This window comes from Aythya fuligula, chromosome 6, assembly GCF_009819795.1.
Source record: "Aythya fuligula isolate bAytFul2 chromosome 6, bAytFul2.pri, whole genome shotgun sequence".
Taxonomy (NCBI): domain Eukaryota; kingdom Metazoa; phylum Chordata; class Aves; order Anseriformes; family Anatidae; genus Aythya; species Aythya fuligula.
In genome coordinates, this window is record NC_045564.1 from 221,638 (window position 1) to 241,596 (window position 19,959).

Here is a 19,959-nt window from a genome sequence, read left to right on the forward strand (position 1 = left end):
CTTCCGCCTCCCCTCCGCCGCCTCAGGGGCGGTGGGTAGCCCGTGGGTCGCAGGGCCCCGGCCCTCGTGGGGGCGGCGGTGAGGCCCGGGCGGCCGCGGCCGGGGGTGGCCTCGGGGCGCCCGCCATGAGCCAGGCGGAGCGCAAGGGCGGCGCCGCCCTGGAAGTCAAGTTCGTGCCCGACGAGGCTGTCCTGAGGCACATCGCCGACGACGCAGGTACGGCCGGCCCGGCGCCGCGCCGCGGGCGGGGGTGCGGGGAGGGCGAGCAGCCTGGGCCAGCTGCTTGGCAGCACGGGGCCCGCCACCACCTCCGCTTTCTCATCCCTCTGCCTCTTCCGCCGTTTGCGCCTGTCCCGGCACGTGGAGGGTGCCGTTACCTGCGGCTGGAGGGGAGCCCTGGTACCTCCACAGCGCGGTGTAGCTCGCTTCCCTCCCCGCCGAGCTTCAGCGCGCCCTGAGAACCACCTCAACGGGACGGGAGGCGGCCGCCACGGGGGGCTGCGGCTGCAGTTCTGACCGCTTGTAAAGGCCGGAGTCTCAGTCTGCAAAATGGTCAAAACTTGCTTGCACGTGGCGTGGAGCACCCCGAGCCAACGCTGCCGTTGCTCGTGTTTTGAGCGAGGTCAGGCAGACAGTGTCCAGAGGTATCTCAGCTGAAATTCCTCTGTGAGCATACTGGTGGTGTGCAGGCTTGGTCTTTTAGACTTGCTCCATTTTTCTATGGAAGAGAGGGGATGCTAAATGTCACCTTCTTCACGTGGCATTTGGAACTGCTACTGTGCGTGTCCCTGCCATTTCTCCCAATCTGTGGAAGCAGGCGTATGTTGAAATGGGGATCACGTCCTCACAACTGACTTCAGTGTCTAGCTTTTGTGGTAAAGGTGACCCTAAAGCTGACCCTAATTGCTTTAGGGTCAGCTGACCCCCATGGCACAGACCATCTCTTCTTTTAACAGGAAATCTCTTCTTCTTTGTTTTTATATGTGCTTTGCACAACAGTGTCTTGGTCTGTTAAGGCGGTAGCTGCCTACTACTGCAATTGAAATCACAGAAAGTAAAAGCTTTTATAACAATTCTAGGTATTAAAGTACGAAAAGACAAAACTCCACTGACAGTCAACGTGAAGAGATTTGTGAAGAAGCTTGATACTCTCTCAGATGATGAAGCTCAAGAGTTCCTGGAAGAGAAGGACTATGTTGCTGCTCTAGGCATATGTGCTCAAGGTATTGGCTGGGAAAACTTAACACAGCTATTACTTCAGGAGGTACTTTTAGTGTTAACCTGTAAAATGCTTATGAAATTGTTCTTGAAGGCTCTTAGTTCTAGATATGCTTGTGGTAACGAGTAGAGGAGAAGATAATGATTTCTAGGATTTTTTTTAACGGTGCTTATAACACCTGCGGTGGTATTGCCCATGGTATTGTATTGGTATTGTATTCCACCTCTCTAGGGTTGGAAATGTATCAGTGCTTTTAAAGTGGTTACAAGTAATATTTCTGTTTTCAGATTTGATGGAAAATGGCTCAAGTGTAGGTGGTAGTGAAGTTTACTCATTCCAAACTCCCAAACGCTCCAACAAAATGGCAGAGCTGGGTATGTTTTCCTCTTTCCTTGTTGTCCTGGCTAGTGGTCTTTTTGAGTACCCCTGTGAACATGATCCGACTCTTCTGTTCACTAAAAAGATATATTTGTACTATTACTGTGGCTTTTATCTGACTCTGAATCAGTCTTCCTCAGAAACAAAAGTTTTGCACTAGGGCAAAGCAAAGGCATGGTGGGGATAAGAGATACATATAATGAATAAATACATAAGAGAAAGTAGAAGTTTCTTAATGCTGGGAGAAGTATTTGTATGTACATGCCAAAGGATGGCAGGCATTTTATGTGTGTATCTTAGAAGGATGTATGAGAATAACTTGATGCATAACAAAGAGTTTAATAAAAAAAAAAAAAAAGTAGTATTAGTTTTGGTGTGGAAGGGGATTTCTCCTACGTAAGTGTCTGTGTTTGCTAGGCTAACTGTGGGCTAAGAAGAAGTTTTGTACCTGATGTGTGAAACTTCTTTCCTCTCCATGCCCTACAGCCTCTGAATTAGCCCAGATGCCAGGACAGAGTGTTGCATCTGATCACTCTGAGTGCCCTGAGAAGACAACCAAAACCCCTCAAAGCAGCAGTAAGTTCTGTGATGCTTTGGGAAACTGAAGCTGAGTGAATAGGTGTTATGTTCATGTTTGTGTGATAAAGCAGATGCTCGAGCCCCAGATTCTGTCATGCTTGAGAATTCTGGGCAGTTTAAATTTGTAGGCTGAATTTGCATGGCATCTTGTTCACCTGGCTGTTGTGCCTTATGTTCTGTCCTGCTGGTACAGATGAAACAGTAACTTCTCTCTCATCTGTTGCTGTCACACTTAACAATTTCCTCTGTGTTCAACACAGATGCTTGCACTTGAGTTTTCAGCTGAACTGGTATGTTGAGTGCCAAATGGGTTGTGGGTGGGATTGCATGTGTGTTCACATGTAACTTCACAATTTATGATTTAGTTTTCAAGCACCTAATGCTGTAGGGAGAAGTAAAGGTGCAAGAAGTCAGTGTGGACCGAGATTGGCAAGAACACGTTACTTTGTACTCAGAAATGGAGTCTGATGTGCTTGGGTGGGAACATTTTTATCAACCTGATCCTGCTGAGGGCCTCCCATAACTGACCAGAATTAAAAGCTGCCTTCTGTGAAAATAATATTGACTGACTTTGATATCTCATAATTTACCTGTGGGGAACTAAGAGCTTCCGCCATACCACTCAGGGAGCTGATACTCTGGTGCAGTGTACCTTTGAATAGTGGATGCCTATTTTTCTAATGAAGCATCTTGTGCTGCTGTTGAAAATATGCAGTATTCTGTTATGCTGTTTCTTGTCCTGCAGAGCATTCAAGTTCAAACAAAGTTCAGCAGAAGGTAAGTGATGATTTATTTTTTTAATTCACTTTAGTACTTGAACTAGCCAGTTACTATAGTTCTGGAAAGTAAGGATCTTGAAAAACCTCACCCACATTATTATAGGTTTGTCTCCGTCTCTGCTAATGCAAGTGAGAACCAGAACTACCATTAATCAAGACTATGGGATTTAGAGTCAGTGTGCAGATCACTGGGTTTAACAACTTAATTAGTATGGGTGGAGATTATTTCTGTGCATTACACAAATGAGGATATTAAACAATATCTTAATATGCAGTTAAACTCGTAGCTTTCCATTTCTCATTAAAGGAAGGAACAACCCTAATCATAAGGATAGCAGTGCTGTTAGAACAAGAATTCAAGAACTGTAACGCTCTTCAGTTTCTTAAATTATCATTGGTTTATTTAAAAAAAAAAAAAAACACATTGTGATATCGGGGAGATATCTTGACAATTTATGTCTGCTTTTGTGATGCTACATATGCATACAGTCTACACCTGTCAGCTGTGGTTATAGAGAGAGTGCTGTGAAACAGCTGTTTTTCTAACACATCATAGCATTGTTCTAGAAATGTGTGCAGAGCTTTTCTTTTGTAAGGTTCCCAGATGGGAGATGCCCATAAGAGATGTTGTTTTGGGATGCCATATTCACTCCTTGATGATACCACATCCACTTTGACTGGATTATTGCAAACTTGATCTGGTGTCTTTGTCAGGCGTGTGCTTTGTACATGTCTTCCTTAGACATGCCACCACAACTTGGTGACCTTGGCCAGCTCAGATTCCATTTCCTGTACTCCTTTTTGGTTTAATATTCTGAGTGGGAGTTTTTATGGTGGGCTTCAAAATGACCCTGCATAGACATTGTGATGTGGAAGATGACTGCTCAGGGGAGCAGAAGCATTTCCAATTCATCCTTTCTTCAGTCTGACTCTTCTGAAGGGGACAAAGTTAGCATCTTGGCTGGAGATTTCAGTTTTCTATGTTCCACCTCAGGACGTTATTTGAAAGAATTAAGCCCTTTTTGCATCCTGATCCTACCTCTCTCTAACTGTGAATGGCAAGGTAAGAACTCTATGGACTTACTGCCTCTGCTCTCCCAGTTTCTTGTGGGCTGTAATAGCTTGGAAATGAAGCCTGATTCTATGCTTTGCTTAGCAAAGGGCTCTTTTGGGGAGGTATATGCAACTTCTTCTAATGCCCTTTTTTGTTGTTGTTACAGAGTAAAAAGAATGATTTTATGTCTACCACACCTTACAGACTCCGCAAAAGGCTAGCAGGTAAAGATAAACTTCTGCAGTCAGCAGCTATGGTCAGCAAAGCACTGTGTTCAGAGGAGAGTGCTTCACCTGCTTATGGTCTTCTGCCTGTAGCAGTGGACTGCTTGAAACAGCCTGATTCATCCTGTATAGTGTATAGAAACATCCCCAGGGAAGCCCATGCAGACCTTTTCCATACAGAAGTTTGCTTCGTAGGAATTGGGTGGAGGATTTAAAAGCACCTAGTTGCTGAGCTTCAGAGACATGATCAGAAGAGGAAAAGTTTTGAGTAATCTTACCTGTGCTGACACTTCAGTTTGGTATAATTGCTTGAACCAAGTCATAAAACTTTTTGTTGATGGCTGGGACATTTGTGGCAAATTATTTTTAATAACTGGCTGGCTATATGCGCTCAGAATGAGTGCAGAGGAGAGCTCAGTGTGTGACATTTCATGTTCATTTTCTTCTTGTGTTGAAAGACCATGACAGACAGATTCTGTTTTCTTCGATCAACATTGTTGAATCGAACACCTTGTTGAATCAACACCTTTCTTATAGGGTGTGAACCAGAAGATACCCAGCTTGCATGGTTGGCATTTGGGAAAACTGATACAGAGGCCCTAAGAAAAATGGGGAAGTACATTATCTACTTTTATTCAGTTTTTAGGGTAGAATTGTATTTCTTTGCAGAGCTTTACTAAACAATATCTGCATTGAAAACGGAATGAAATGTCTGTGTGTTTGTAGTCCTTGTAAGCATTGATGTTACTTTTCTATGAAAAACATTTAGGAATCATATGCTTGAAAAACACCTAGAGAATGTATGTGAGAGATAAATGGTGCAAAATGTGTTCTGTGTAAGAATTAATTAGTAACTTTTAACCTTACATTTATTCTTCAGCTCCAGATGCTTACTTAGAAAGTGAAAGTGAATATTCTGCTTCCTGCTCAGAGGAGGAGGAGGATGAAGAAACCCAGAAGGAAGTCAGCACTGTTTTATCAAGTCTAAAGACACCAGCAAAAGCTAAGGTTGCATCTACACCTCCTTCCAGAAAAAAAGTAACCAAAAAAAAGGACAAGATGGTGAGTGTGCAGAAAATGTACCCCTGAGCCAGCAAGAGTGAAGGGATGTTTATTAACAATAGGCTGTCAGTGACTGCACCTAGGGAAGAACTGCTAGATTTATTTCAAATTAAACCAGCTGGGTTGGCTTTTGCTGCATTTCTGAGCGAATGATTTCCATCCCTGTTAGATGGGCATCATGTGAGCCTATGGGCTAATCCAGTCTGTATTCTCAGCAGCTACAGAATGAGATGTTCTAAGATGTCTGTGAAACAGGAGACTTAAGAAATGATGAAGAAATTGACTCCTGTAGCACCAAAAGTATCACACTTTACTTTCTGGCTTAGTGTTCAGCTTTGTCATCTTATTTCCCTCCAGCACCAGGGATCCCCCCCCCAATATTATTGCTGTGTTCTGCTCCCTCTGAATAACTTCTCTCTTTTTATCTCTGGTAAAGAACCATTTGAATGCTTAGCTTTGGCAGAATGCTGCTGTAGAAACCACGTTTACAAATGTCTTCTGGATTTCTGTTCATCCTTGCTCTGTGTCTCACACTGACCATCTTCAGACGTGTTTGGGGGTACAAAGGGAGAGGGGTAACTTGTTAGCAGAGGTGTGGCTGATTCTTGCTGTACATTTTTAGAGCAACCTGGTGGAGGAATACTTTGAAGCACACAGTACTTCCAAAGTGCTCACTTCGGATCGAACACTGCAGAAGTTACGGAAGAGAAGATTGAATCAGGTACACTTCAGAGTGAATCGCACAACTCACAGAGCTTTTGATTTATTGGGTAAAGATCTCTCCCATCAAAATTGCCTGATGTTGCTATTTTCACTTTATCTCTGCTGCTGATGTTCTTGGTGGTAATACTGATTTATGCAGGGGTTAGGTAGCGTTTCAAGCATTGTGTCTCCCTTATGCCTTCCTGCTCTGAGCAGGGACAGTGACAGTGGGCTATTGCCCAGTTGTTGGGACCTGAGACAGCAGGGAAAATGCAGGGAGAAAGTTGAATGCTGCAGTTATGAGAACAGGTTAATATTTGATTTGGGGGGAGGAGAAGAGGGAAAAGCAGAGTTGTAGGGACCTACACTAAAAATTATCATCAAACAAATGTTTTGTCAATGAAATGCTATGGGGGTTTATAAGTGGTCTTGATTATGTGTAGAAGAGATGGAGAGAGCCCTTTTCATCTGTGCATTACTGGGTTGAACCCTGTACAGGATTGGGACAGCTTTAAATGTTGTCACCTACATTTTTTTCCATATGCCACTTCTACGGCCAGTTTGAAGTAAGCAATTGTATCTTAGAGAGACTCGTATGCACAGACAGGAACCAGGGAAGCATGTAAAACAGGCAAATTGCTCTTGTGTCTGTGCACCCATCTGGGTTTTAAAAGATGGAATATATGCAAATTGCCTGATGCCTAGTGTTGTCTAGAATTGCTACCCAGAGAAACATCTGGATTTTTAACAAGTTCTTTCATAACAGCTTTAGACCAAAATCAAGGCTTTCAGTATTAAATCTCTGCTGGCACCAAAGAAGGTGAAGGTTTAGCAATTCTGTCTCTCAGTGCTTTATGTTTGTCTGGTATACTGCAGCTGCCTTTTGTGCTCTTTCCAGAGTAGGTTGTCTTCTATTGCAGGGGAGTGAAAAGCAAAGCTATTAAAATTGAATAGAAAGGGAGGCCATTGTAGATCTGATGTCACATGTCATGCTACTGTGCTGTTTAAACACCAACATCCCAGCGCATCTTTAAAGCTGAATTAATCCTTAGATTCTTGATATTTTGAAATAACACTTTCTCTACAGTTATGGTTTTCTTCCTCTGCTGTATTTGTTTTGTATTTTGCTTTTCTATGATTATGTTTATGAGCATTCTGTTACAAACACAAACATGAATCATTGCTAACATGTTGATTGGGGTCCTTGCTCCTGTGAACTTAGTTATGGTGTTGGTATCTTCCTAGTACCATGCTTGATGCTGTTTTAAGTTCTAAGCATGTCTGTTATTTCCATAGTGGCGTTCCCATACTCAGCAGGAGGAGATAAAAATGGTGCAGTAGTGGCACAGATGTCAGTTCTAGTCTGGCTAGTTCTTGTCTGGCTGCCACTTCCCATACTAAGGTCATTTACTCTCTGCTTTGTTTCTCCAGTAGCAAAGCTATTTTTAGAGTCCTCAAAGGGGGTGTACATGGAGAAACATGAGTTGAGTGCACCATTGGTGAAAACCCTTCTAACCTCTAGCTAGAAAACATACATGTACTAGAGGGGCATTTGTAAGGACTCCAGGCATATGTCCTATTTTTCTCAGCTTTGTGTTACTGTCATCTTACCTCTTTCTCAATGCAGCAAACACTGCATGACCTTCTGGAAAAGTCTCCCCTTGCCTATGCTGCTGAAATTGAAGAGCTAAACCAGCAATATGAGTCCCTGTTTTCCAAGTGGATGTTGCAATTACAGTAAGTATCCAGTGAGAACCGCTGAAGAGACCTAGCAAATAGGCATTGCCATAAACTTACCCTCATATCAACAACATCCTGGGGATGAGATAAGGATTTTTTTTTTTGCTTTGATTGCTCTAATTTAAAATCAGGTGACACTATTTTGCACAAAATTTTCTGAAGACCAAATAATATCTGACTAACTTCTTGAACTGAAGTGAATCACAGAATGGTTTGAGTTGGAAGGGACTTTAAAGATCTTCTGGTTCTAACCCCCCTGCCATGTACAGGGACACCTCCCGCTAGACCCGCTTGTTCAAGCCCCATCCAGCCTGGTCTCCCATGCTTTCAGGGATGGGAGATCCACAGCTTCTCTGTTTCAGTGCCTCCCCACCCTCATAGTAAAGTATTTCTTCCTAATGTCTAATTTAAATGTACCCTCTTTTAGTTTAAAACCATTACCCCTTGTACTATTGCTGTTCTCCCTGATGAAGAGTTGTCATGGTTTAACCCGGCCAGCAGCTAAACACCACACAGCCATTCGCTCACCCTCCTCCCTCCCTCTCTGGGATGGGGGAGAGAAACGGGAAAGTGAAGCCTGTGAGTTGAGATAAAGACAGTTTATTAAGACAGGAAAATAATAACAACAATAATAATAATAATAACAACAACAATAATGATGATTATAGTACTACTACTAATAATGTATACAAACAAGTGATGCACAATGCAATTGCTCACCACCCGCTGACTGATGCCCAGCCTAACCCCGAGCAGTCTGGCCCTCCTCCCCAGGCTAGCCACCCCTATATATTGTTTAGCATGATGTCAGATGATATGGAATTCCCCTCGGCTAGTTTGGGTCAGCTGTCCTGGGTCTGTCCCCTCCCAGCTCCTGCTGCTCGTTGGTAGGACAGAGCAAGAAGCTGAGACGTCCTTGGCTTGGTGTAAGCACTGCTCTACAACAATTAAAACATCGGGGTGTTATCAGCACTCTTATCATCCTAAGCCAAAACATAGCATTCTACCAGCTACTAGGAAGAAAATTAACTCTGTCCTAACTGAAATCAGGACAAGAGTCTCTTCTCCATCTTTCTTGTAGGTCCCCTTTACGTACTGGAAGGCCACTATAAGGTGTCCCCAGTGCATTCTTTTCTCTATGCTCTCTCCGTCTTCATAGACGGGAGAGGTGCTCCAGCCCTTTGATCATCTTCATGACCCTCCTGTGGACTCACTGCAACAGGTCCATGTCTTTCTTTTCTGGAGGCCCTAGAGCTGAACACAGCCCTCCAGGTTCAGTCTTATGATAGTAGAGGAGGAGAATCACCTCCCTCAACCTGCTGGCCATGCTTCTTCTGATGCAGATTTCATCATTTTGATGAAATGAAGTTACATTCTACCTCGCTAGTTTGTTCCTCTAAACCAAGATAGAGGGCATTTACAAATAAGGAACATGAAAGATGAGAAATGTGGCATTTCTGAACAGCTGATTATGCTTTCAACAGTATAGTTGGTACTGAGTAGCCCACTGTCAGTTTCTTCAGTATGTGGCTATCCTCAGTGGTGTAGCAGTAAACTGAGTTTCTATAGTACCTAATGGTCTAGGTAAGAAGAAACCTTAATGCTGTTGAAAAGGTTAGCATTAATTTTATCTGGGTTTGCATGTATCTTGGAGGAAAGGAGAAAAGAGTAAGCAAGAAATTAAATGAGGAAGTACAGAGAACTGTGAGACTCTGAAGTGCTTTAGAGAAGACAAGCCACCAACTCTGAAATGAAGCACTGAGGCGGGAGCAGATGCTCATGAGGAGAAAGCCCTTTGCAAGGGAGTGGATTATAAGAGAATTAGTGTTCCACGGGGAGTGACAGAGCATATGAAAAGCCTTGAAAGTTGAAGACTTGCTGGAGGAGGAGTTCTCTGTGACTCAGTGACCTGGAAAAATGCTTAGAGTTGTATGTGGCAGGGTAAAAGGAACAAATCCATACACAATATTGAAATCAGTGAGTTGTTCAACACCTTACCTTTGTCCAGTGCTTTTTGAGCAACCTGACACTTAGTTCTAGTGAATATGATGTTTTTCCTGCTCCTCAAAACCAAGTAAAGATTTGTGAATTCCTACCATGTTCTTTTTATGCTTTTTCTATGTAACAATCAGGATAAGGAAGGGATATGAGAATAAACAGATTTTGCAGTAAAATTGTGCCTGTGGATAATAGTAGAAAATCACCTTGCAAGCTTTTTTTTTTTTTTTCCTTGTAGTGACTGACCCCTAGTAAACATTTAATATAATCATATGGTGAGGGAGTAAATGTGAATGTTTGTTAGTTGTCGTTAGTTTGAAGATGCAGTTCTAGTCTCATACTCTTGGACAGTACCATTTTCTTCCATAGATGTTTTGCTAAATCTGTGGTCCTCTAGTCTGCTAAAACACTCCTTTAACTAGGGTGAACATGCTGCATTTTGGATATCTTGCAGATAACCTTATGTGTCAACTGTGAGCTGAAGGTAAGCCTGGAGTTGTCGAATTCCTTAAAAATATGAGAATTATAGAGGCAAGATTGCAATCATTCATTTTGCTTAATGACAATGTGAATGTATAAACCTAAAAATGGACTTTTACTTTTTTTTTTTTTGATTCAGTCTATTTACTCACTTCCCTGCAGCTTGGGTTTCAACATTGTGCTTTATGGACTGGGCTCAAAGCATGATTTGTTAGAGAAGTTTCGCATCTCTATGCTCCAGGACACCGTTCACCTTGTAGTTAACGGATACTTCCCTAGCATCACTGTGAGATCTGTAAGTGTGAGAAAAAGCTCGTATGTTTAACTAATCATCCTGCATTACAGACACCTCTAAAATCTTTCAATGTAAAACATCAAGGAGAGCTGCTTGCAATAGACTTTATAGCAATAGACTCTTGAATGAAGAGCAGTTCCTCTTTTAAGATTTTAAAGAAATGAGCCCATGCATTTTTGAAGGAATTGCTGTGATTCTCATCAGTAATATATTAATCTGTCTGAAATGTTATTTTATGTCACTGTTTTGAAAAAAGAGTAGCAATTTTTGGCTTACATTGACTGGAGAATTTTACGGTAAAAATCAGAGTATCTCTATCATGACAGTAAAGGGCTAATTTTCAGATATTCTGCACCGGGTTCTTCAGTGCCAGAGCCCTTCAGAAGGGGCAGTGGTGACTCTGCTATTTTCTGTTTCAGATTCTCAATTCCATCACAGAGGAGGTACTGGACCATATAGGGACCTTTCGCAGCCCCCTTGACCAACTTGAATTCATCATTAAAAGGTTTAAAGAAGGTAAAATGACTGATTTTTGTACATAAAAACAGTAGAGTTTGCTTACTGTTAGGGGTGCCTTTCCATGCTCACAGTTTTCATATATGCTATTACAGTTCTAGTCTACTGTAGCTAGTGTTTTCTAGTCTTGAAGTTTATGCTACTTCTGAAAACGTGCACCAGAATCATGTGCACATGATCCCAATCTCTTATCTTTCTCAGTGTTTAACACACTAAGTTCTGTGGAAAAAGAAGGAGGAGGACGTGAGCATTCTGGCAAGTCAGAGGCTACTCAGCCCTTCAACAAGCTGAAATGCTTGTGTTTCTTGCATTTAGTATGATGCCTTTGCGCTTTACTCATATGGTGTTTCTGTAGCCACGCGTTTCCTGGTGGAAGACAGGATGGGTAAATTCCAGTTATATGCGGGAACATGGTTCTGAGTGGCTGCTTGAGGACCTGATACAAACCTTGCTGAGATGAACAGAACAAAGAGTTGGAATGACAGCTGCTGATGGATACCAAGTCCCATGAGCCCTTTGGAAAATAATCCCTGGGGGGTGTGTCTTTCCATAAATTTCATTATAGGCTGGATTAACGCTTAAATGTACATGGTTTAGTGCATTTGTCATGTAAGCTTAATATATGCATGTATGGATGTTAAGATGAAATAAAGGACAGCAGCGTCAAACAAGCAGGTTAAAATTGTTTCAAAAAGCCAAGTTAAATGGGTACTGCCACACTGAGTGCTTGATAATTCTTTGTTTTTAGGTTGTATTGCTTATGTCTACATGGAAAATTGCCATGTAATCTTAATTGTACAGGGATTTGGTGGTGTTTAAATGTTTTCTCCATCCCTATCTTAGTGTTTTTGGTGGGACTGAGCGAAAAAGACTGATTAATGGCAGTACCCTTTTGACGCTACATAAATCGGTTTCATGTAGTACACTATAGCTGATCTGACAGGGAGTCTGAGGAACTTCTGGTTTCCAGTGACAGCCAAGTATGTATTCATTTGCACAAAAACTAGCTACTCTTCCATAATTATTTCTGGACTCAGGAAACAGTTGTTCCTTAGGGATGACTACAGCAGCAACAAGCTAAGTTGGGAATCTACTGTTTGTATTATCCAAGCTCAGTCTTTGTAACTTTCTTTGAGGGCTCAGTGGGAAAGAATTCTAATGAATTCAGTAGGCTTTGTATCCAATCCTGAATAGAAGATGTGTTTTCATTGTTTGAGGAAGGGCTTAAGGATCCTAGTCATACAACTTAAAAGCAGCTGAACAAACTGTGCTTAGACTTCCCTCCTAACGCGTGTTTGAACAACCCTGAATCACTGAAAACTGAAAAAAAAAAAAAAAAAATGAATCACTGAAAACCATAGGTGACTCCTGGAAGGGCATTGAGCAAGTAGAAAGTTTTTTAAGATTAAAAACTTTAGATATAGGAAGAATAGTAGCTGTGATGAGAACTGCAATACAGTGAATTGAGAGAAAGCCTCTCAGCTGCTCAGAAACACCAAGTGTGGGACAGCGATCAATGTAAGCTGTACAAGGGAAGTTATTTGATAATGGAGTGGTGAATGTGAAGTGTGGTGGAACATGTTTGTCCTAGGCTGCACTGGGAATGGGAAACCACTTTGTGTGCAGTTTCTTTGATTGGTTCTCTGCTTTTTTTTTTTTTTTTTTTTTTTTTTTTTTTTTTTTTGTGACCTTACAGATTCATCTTTGGAGCTCTATGTCCTTATTCATAACCTGGACAGCCAGATGTTGAGAGGAGAAAGAAGCCAGCAGATCCTTGCACAGCTGTCCTCTCTGCCTAGTGTTTACCTCATTGCCTCTATTGATCACATCAATGCTCCTCTCAGTGAGTCCCCTTGGGCCTGATGTAGCAAAAAGAGAAGAATCTGCATTCTACTTAGGGGCTGCTGAGTGTGTTTCATATGCTCATGTATTACTCTTGATGTGCAAAATTGACCTGGTGATGTATGTATGATTGTAGCAGCTAGAAGCCCTGATTGGGACTGTGGCCTTGTTGAAGCAAAGCTGTATAAAAAAAAAAAACTACCAGTCTATATATGTATGTGTATAAGAAAAAGACTCCAGGCTTCTGGCACCCTTTGACTTAGGGACTTACTGAAATGGAGATTGACTATTATGGCTGTCACTGCATCTAAACAATTTTATCAGCCAGAAATTCTTTGCACAATGCTGATTCTGGAATGATTTACAGCATATCCATGAAGCTGGTATAAAAAGGGAATGTATGCAAATGTTCTGTTGCAGAGAATTGTCTTGCCTGAACTGTGACTATCTGGGTGCATGTACTACAAATTTCATAAGCATGCATTATTTTCTCAAATATTGTAGTAGATCTCAGTATGTTTTAATATTGCTTATTTAATGCCTGAGAAATGCTAAACCTACTAATTCTGTCTGCTTTTTCTTTCCTCTCTGTCTAGTGTGGGATCAAGCAAAGCAAAGCCTTTACAATTGGCTTTGGTATGAGACAACCACGTTTAGTCCTTACATGGAAGAAACGTCTTATGAAAATTCACTGTTAGTACAGCAATCGGGATCTTTGGCTTTGAGTTCCCTAATGCATGTCCTGCGCAGTCTCACACTGAATGCCAGGTAAGGCACTGTTACACTTCACAACAGCACCTACTGAGGATCCAGGTCTGTAGTAGGTTACTCTGGTTTTCTGTGTAACTGTTACATACATGTATACACCTAGCAGAGGCAACCCGGTTTTCTGACAGCGCATTTCAAGATTAAAATGATGGGACCTGGTTTCCATGTGATCGTTTACTTTAAATGAACAGTTTGGATAGCAAGCTTTATCCAGTGACTAGATGCATGCACCAAGTCCTGGTCATGAGGGAAATAAAATATTTGCTTTTTTTTTTTTTTTTTTTTCCTGTTTTCTTCCCCATCTCCTTTCATTTAGGGGGATATTCAGACTGCTTGCCCAGTACCAGCTGGAGAACAAGGACAACCCATCTTACCCAGGTACATATGGACCATTTCCTTCATTTGTTTGAGTGGAGTGGTGGGTTGCAAGCTCAGTCACAGTGGCACTGGCTTTGGATATGCAGGTTACATTATCAGCAACAGAAGAGCTGTAACTGTTGGTTCTGTGAGTCTTAGTGGCATAGACTATCTTTCTAGTGGTGCTGAATCTTACTCTAAGAGAAAATCAATAGAGTGGCTGGATCCTAAGGATCTCCTTTTACTGTTGTCTACTTTCAAGTTTAGACATTTGAGACAATTCAGGGAAGACTGGAGTTAAAAAAAAAAAAATCAAGGAAAAAAATGAATTTGCACAATAATAACACCTATTAAACTAGGGGAAAAGAGGATATTCGGTTCCTATGCTGCTCCTGGATGGCCTCTAATGTGTACCTGCTTTCTAGGATATATGTGGAATATGCTGTCACTGTCTCTAACAGATGCTGCAGAGGATATGAGCAGTATGTTAATTGTTCAGAAAGACAGAAGTAAGATAGTAGGGTTGGAAACTGAAACGGTGCACTATGCTGAAAAGTGCATTTAAGGTACTGTTAAAATTCTGTTAGGCAGGACAGGGTGACTGGAATGTGTAAATCAAATTTTTCTGTTGATTACTGAAATATTAGCTTTGTTGTGTACTTAAAGTGATGATGGTGCTGTAGCCATTGTGGTGTAAGCCAAAGCAATGTTTGTAGGTGGAGATAACATGTATCGTTAGACCTGGAAACATGGGACAAACTTACCACTTCAGTTTCTCATTCTTGCCCTTTTCTATCTCCAGGCCTCTCTTTCCAAGACTTCTACCAGCAGTGTCGGGAGGCTTTCCTTGTAAACAGTGACCTGACACTCAGGGCCCAGTTGACAGAATTCAGGGACCACAAGCTCATCCGGACCAAACGGGTGAGCTGGGGGAAGAACATAATTCTGGGAATTCAGCTATCTTAAACAAAACACTGCTTGCTTCCTTGGAAGTATTCCTAAGACACAAGTCTGCAGGTCACAGTGAGGCTGTATTGTTTGAAGTACCTGGGGACTAGCAAAGGCTAAAATTGTGTAATTGCAGCTCTTTCCATGTCTCCATTCTGTGAACACCCTTCATGTAGATAGGGGGCTGTAAAAATGTGTTGTGCTTTGGTTACTCTGCAACCTACAGGTCTTTGTGGAACTCAACTTCCTGAAGACTTTGAGAAGTGATGGATTCTGGAGGCTGCCAGTTTGCTTCACAGTTACCTATATTTGCATGTTTGAAGAGTAGAGGCTAGCCCTAGTAATGAGGCAGTATTGCAGTGCTAGATGTGGGAGCAAATGTTGAGGAGCTATGTAGTGACAGAACAGCACAGCCCACCAGAAGCTTTGAGTTTTCTCGATGTTTGTACATTTCCAGTGTTGCTCTAGGGAAATATTCCTGGTTTTAGAAATGTAGTTGTGAATGCTGGCCAGCTCTCACCCCAGCTGCAAGTACATGTCAGCATAGCAGTGCTATCTAGTGTCTTACATTGCACTGTGCACTGGTGCTAACAGAATGTGTGTTGCATGTCTGTTCTCAGGGAGCTGATGGTGTGGAGTACTTATTAATTCCTGTAGATGACAGTACCTTGACCGACTTCTTAGAGAAAGAGGATGAAGATGTATAACGTCTGTCTGTTCCCAAAACATCTACGGCAATTGCTCTCAAGGGCTGCTGGAGAGGGGCCTATACTCAGATCTCTTTCCAACCCCAAAACTGCTGGACTACTTACTGAAATGTAATAATTGTAATGAACAGAGTGCTTCTTGTTCAGCTACTTCAGGTAGTTTGGAATGATGACTTCTGTAAGCAAGGTATTTCTTGCTCTGAAGTTAGATTTGTCTGCTTTGTCTCTTAGCTCAGATGATACCTTTGTGTCTGTGCAGGCAACCATACAGTTAGGAAAACTAACTCTGTGCCTTCTGCTCATTACCTCACTAGACATGAGGGTTTGGTTGGAGGAGTTCACATGGGAAGTGCAAACCACCAGATGGTCAGAGCTTCAGTTTGTATTTGTGATGCAATTTTTCTCAACTGAGTGCTTTCTGGTACTCCTTTACCAATTAGACAAGACTGGCTTCCAGTGTATAAAGAAGTAAAGATTTATAATGCTAAGAGACCTGCCTTGACTGCACAAGGAAGAGAATATGAGCAGGACAGGGTTACTGTGGGTAACTTATTAAATTCTGGCAATAGAACTGAAGGACTTTCCCAAGCTAGAATTCTTTTATAAGTGGATTTAGGTGATCAAAACTGCGATGGACTCAAGCCGTTGCCTCTTGGTGAGGTTGAGAAAATCCAGCTTCTTTCATCTGCTTTCCAACTTGTAATCCAGGAATGTGAAGAGGCTGTGAAGCTGGTTTATTTTTAAAAAGCTTGATTGTATATATGTATTTTTTACATCAGGAGTGTCCATTGATCCTGGAGGAGGCCTTAAATGCCACTTACAAGCTCTCCATTTTAGTAGCCCTTAGAGGTTGGGAGAATGCTGAAGTTTTGCAGCTTTTCTTCATTGTATTTCTCAGGTATGTGGGAGTAAGCCCTATAGTTTCTTCAACTGTAGTCTGCCAGCCAGACTTCAGGGACTCATTATGTCTAATACTTGGTAGCTGTGTTACAGCTCAATGTTGTAATAGTACATATCAACCAAATAAAGTACTTTATTAATTTTCATTAGCTTGTCTCGTCTTCCACAAATGTTTTTATGTTATAGGAAGATAGAGATTTTTCTGGCAGTTATGCGAAAGCCTGGTTTTCATTATCACGTCAAATATCTGTGCAGATCCTCATGCAGCATGCAGAAGACCTCAAACTAATTAGCAAAAGTATTTTATGGTCTTTTAAGGTATCAAAATTACAACAGTTTGCCTGCTTTTTAATGCCAGTATATAGCATTAGAAAAGAACCAAAGCATCACATGGAATAATACTGTTACCTGTGTTCCAGGTGTTACCTGGTATACCCCTCACTGACAGAAGCCACAGGACAGAGGTTACATTCTGAGTTGGTTTGTATAGGAAAAACACAGGATATCTACTATCCTACTGTCAATTAGATTCTTCAGTGTAGGAACTATTTAACTTTGCTGGAGAGTCTGATGGGGGAAAACTGGTACATGCTAGCAGTACTCCCAACATTCCTTCAACAGAACATTTTCCAACTAACATCCTCTTTTGGTATTATGTGCACCTGTGTTTTTAAGGCTGCAATTCCAAACTTAGCAAAACACATCAGATCCTGCCTGCGCTGCTTAGGCTACATCAGAACCACTAAAACTGCGATCAAGGCATTGTGTCTTACCCAAGCTCTGTAAGTTAGCTTCAGAGTTCATGAACAAGTTGCTCTGATTATTAGTTAACGGTTTGGTGGAGTATCATGCAAGTGATGCCCATACAAGTCAAAAACAAGTGCAGGAATACCACCACATATCTTATAAGAGGTTACCTTTGAATCAATTCTTGGCTGATACTGTGATTCTAGCATGAAAGCTAAAGAAAATTACTGTGAATTAATTCCCGTGTTTTTCTTGTTCAAGTATTTCAGCTGATTTTCAGATTGTCTGGATGACTATTCCACCTATGCATTGATTTTCTCCTCTGCATTCAGTGCATATACTAAGGATACTGGCTCTTCGGTATAGATCTGGTGGCATTTTTGTCTTCTGCAGCAATTCTGGACTATTGTATTTGGAGGGATCAGTTGTACAGTTCCCTGCTTTATTTGGGGAAGAAGGAATTTCTTTCCACTTCGACTCTCAGCTTACTCAAAGGTCTTCATGGTATTGATAAAAATGACTGCTTTTTTTTATATACCTTAGAAGACTGAACAAGTAACATATTCTTTAGGTGAAGTAGGCTGGCTATTTCATGTTTTGAAGTTGTTTCATTGAGCAAGAACACAAAATAAGATCTAACAGAGGGGGCTTAAAATGCTTTAATGGTGCTGTTACGTTGTATTAAAATACATAATGTGGCAGAAAGCCTCTGATCACAACATCACATCAGTGTTCTGACGCCACTGTCTAGGACCACTGGGAAAGTCTGAATAACAGAGCAGCTTCTTGACATTTCTCTTGGGCGCTTCTAGTAGTGCTCTACTAAGGAAGAGCATAGTCCTCAGTTACCTTCTTAGCTGAAAGAGGGAGATGTCTAAGTTACGGGGAAATATTTCCCAGATTTCTTCCATGATTTTAGTCTTCATGTGGTCTTCAAAGCCCTATGGTTGTACAGGACTCCAATGCATAGAGTTGCTGTGTACAGCACAGTAAAGACGTTGCCAAATAAGCCAATTTTATTTTTTCAACTTAAAAAGATATAGTTTGTAAAGAGATCTTTACAAACTTGGGATGGCAGTATTTTCAGTTTAAATATTCTGCTAGTATGCACATAATCCAGAGTTGGTAAGATACTCAAATGGTAGATTTTTCTTTTTAAAAAATACAAATTCCCCAGACGTTATTGATGGTGGAAATACTACTTGTTCACTTTTAGTAATCCTGTAATTAAGAGCCATATGTATAGAAGCTGTTTTTATAAAAAAGTAACAGGTACATTAAATTAATTACAACATTAATAAGGGAGTTAATAGCTTATTAAAAAACTTCTAAAGTTTTTTTTTAATTGAGGGTTCCTCTGTTAAAGAGCTTTAAAGCTGCATTAATGGTAGATTTTGCAATTGAATGCTAGTACCAAATACCTGAATTCTGCTCTGTCTGCATATGAGCTGTCTTAAAACTGTTAATGCAAACCAGTGATCCATACCCTTTCATTAACTATTATCAAGAGTTTTACTAGCTAAAATGCCAGTGACTTGTACTGACATAACCACAGTAGGATGAAACTGCTCTGTAAGCTTGAAAAGTCAAGTTTTCATATTCTACCCAAACCAACCCTTGAATGGTGTGGTTATCAAATGTATTTAATAAGAGTATGTAGTAACAGTGACTTTATTCAAGTGCAACCCACTAACTGAGTAAATCATATTTGAGTAGCTGGAAACAAGCATTCATTAGGTATCTGACGTAACAATATATATCTCAGACTTTGGGGGAACATAAAATACAATCCTATACTGAATCAATTCAGAGCATCTTCATTAAGCTTACATTTGGATAGGTCTGTGCAAGATAGTATGAAATTCTTGATTGTGTTCTCTCACCCCTTTTTTTGTTCTTTTCCTTTTATGCCACCTGGAGGGGATCTCTGTCCTTCTCAGACACAATGATGTTGATTTTGTTCTGTAGGTGAATAGTTAGCACGTCACCCAGCTCTGACAAAAAGCCTCTCTCAGTGTTACTGTGCTCACACAGAATAACACTTATTCCGTTGGCAACTGCATCCAGAATATCATGGTGGGACATCTCTCCTGCCATTTTGAGAAAGAAATGCCATGGTAGATTACACACTGTTTAGGAAGCCGTTTCTTTGCAATGTATGCAGAATCTTAATTAGAAACTGGGAAGATGCAACAGGGGAAGTAGCCCATAAGGAGAGATGCAATGCCATCTGCTCAGTGTAAAAACATGACACACTCCTACTCTAGCATCCCCTGAAGAACTTTCAGCTGGTGTCCCCAGTGTACAATTGAGCAAAACCACAGAAATTCCATGCTAATTTTGAATAATAGTAGAAGATTTTGCCACTTAGGGCAGGAAATAAGTGTGCAGAGTGGTTTGGAAGTGGACTGTCTAGATGTCATACATCCACTCAACAGTGTTGCTATTGATGGAGGATAGCAACTGAGGAAGGCTTGTCAAGGCAGCCCTTGCATTGTGGAGCAAGCTGTAGGAACTACCTGTCACGCTATCAGAAAAAAGATAATGGACTAAGTATCCCTTTGGTCAGATATGCTATTATGGTCATTAAGTGGAAGATTCTGTAGTCTGTTACATTCTATCTTCCTTCAGAGAATTCTGTAGGGAACTGAGGAAATATGTTGT

General features: G+C 41.3%; 2 protein-coding genes across 3 annotated transcripts in view; one reads left to right on the forward strand and one right to left on the reverse strand.

Annotated features, from left to right (window-relative positions):
- Nucleotides 1-19,959, forward strand: part of ORC2 (origin recognition complex subunit 2) — a 21,021-nt gene continuing 1,062 nt past the window's right edge. Inside the window, exons 1-16 of one of the 2 annotated variants that reach the window (XM_032189559.1) lie at nt 1-216; nt 1,080-1,223; nt 1,507-1,593; nt 2,084-2,173; nt 2,922-2,953; nt 4,176-4,233; nt 5,114-5,295; nt 5,918-6,016; nt 7,625-7,734; nt 10,378-10,510; nt 10,930-11,026; nt 12,723-12,869; nt 13,465-13,636; nt 13,953-14,014; nt 14,796-14,914; nt 15,562-15,658. In XM_032189559.1, coding sequence (XP_032045450.1) covers nt 126-216; nt 1,080-1,223; nt 1,507-1,593; nt 2,084-2,173; nt 2,922-2,953; nt 4,176-4,233; nt 5,114-5,295; nt 5,918-6,016; nt 7,625-7,734; nt 10,378-10,510; nt 10,930-11,026; nt 12,723-12,869; nt 13,465-13,636; nt 13,953-14,014; nt 14,796-14,914; nt 15,562-15,648 — 1,710 coding nt within the window. In that variant the 5' untranslated portion in view covers nt 1-125 and the 3' untranslated portion in view covers nt 15,649-15,658. Of the gene's footprint in view, nt 217-1,079; nt 1,224-1,506; nt 1,594-2,083; nt 2,174-2,921; nt 2,954-3,466; nt 4,019-4,175; nt 4,234-5,113; nt 5,296-5,917; nt 6,017-7,624; nt 7,735-10,377; nt 10,511-10,929; nt 11,027-12,722; nt 12,870-13,464; nt 13,637-13,952; nt 14,015-14,795; nt 14,915-15,561; nt 15,659-16,427; nt 19,264-19,959 lie in introns of those variants that run through there. The other variant, XR_004253381.1, reaches the window with a different exon arrangement.
- Nucleotides 13,902-19,959, reverse strand: part of NIF3L1 (NGG1 interacting factor 3 like 1) — a 10,608-nt gene continuing 4,550 nt past the window's right edge. The window contains 1 exon segment of the mRNA XM_032189565.1: nt 13,902-19,385. Coding sequence (XP_032045456.1) covers nt 19,201-19,385 — 185 coding nt within the window. The 3' untranslated portion in view covers nt 13,902-19,200.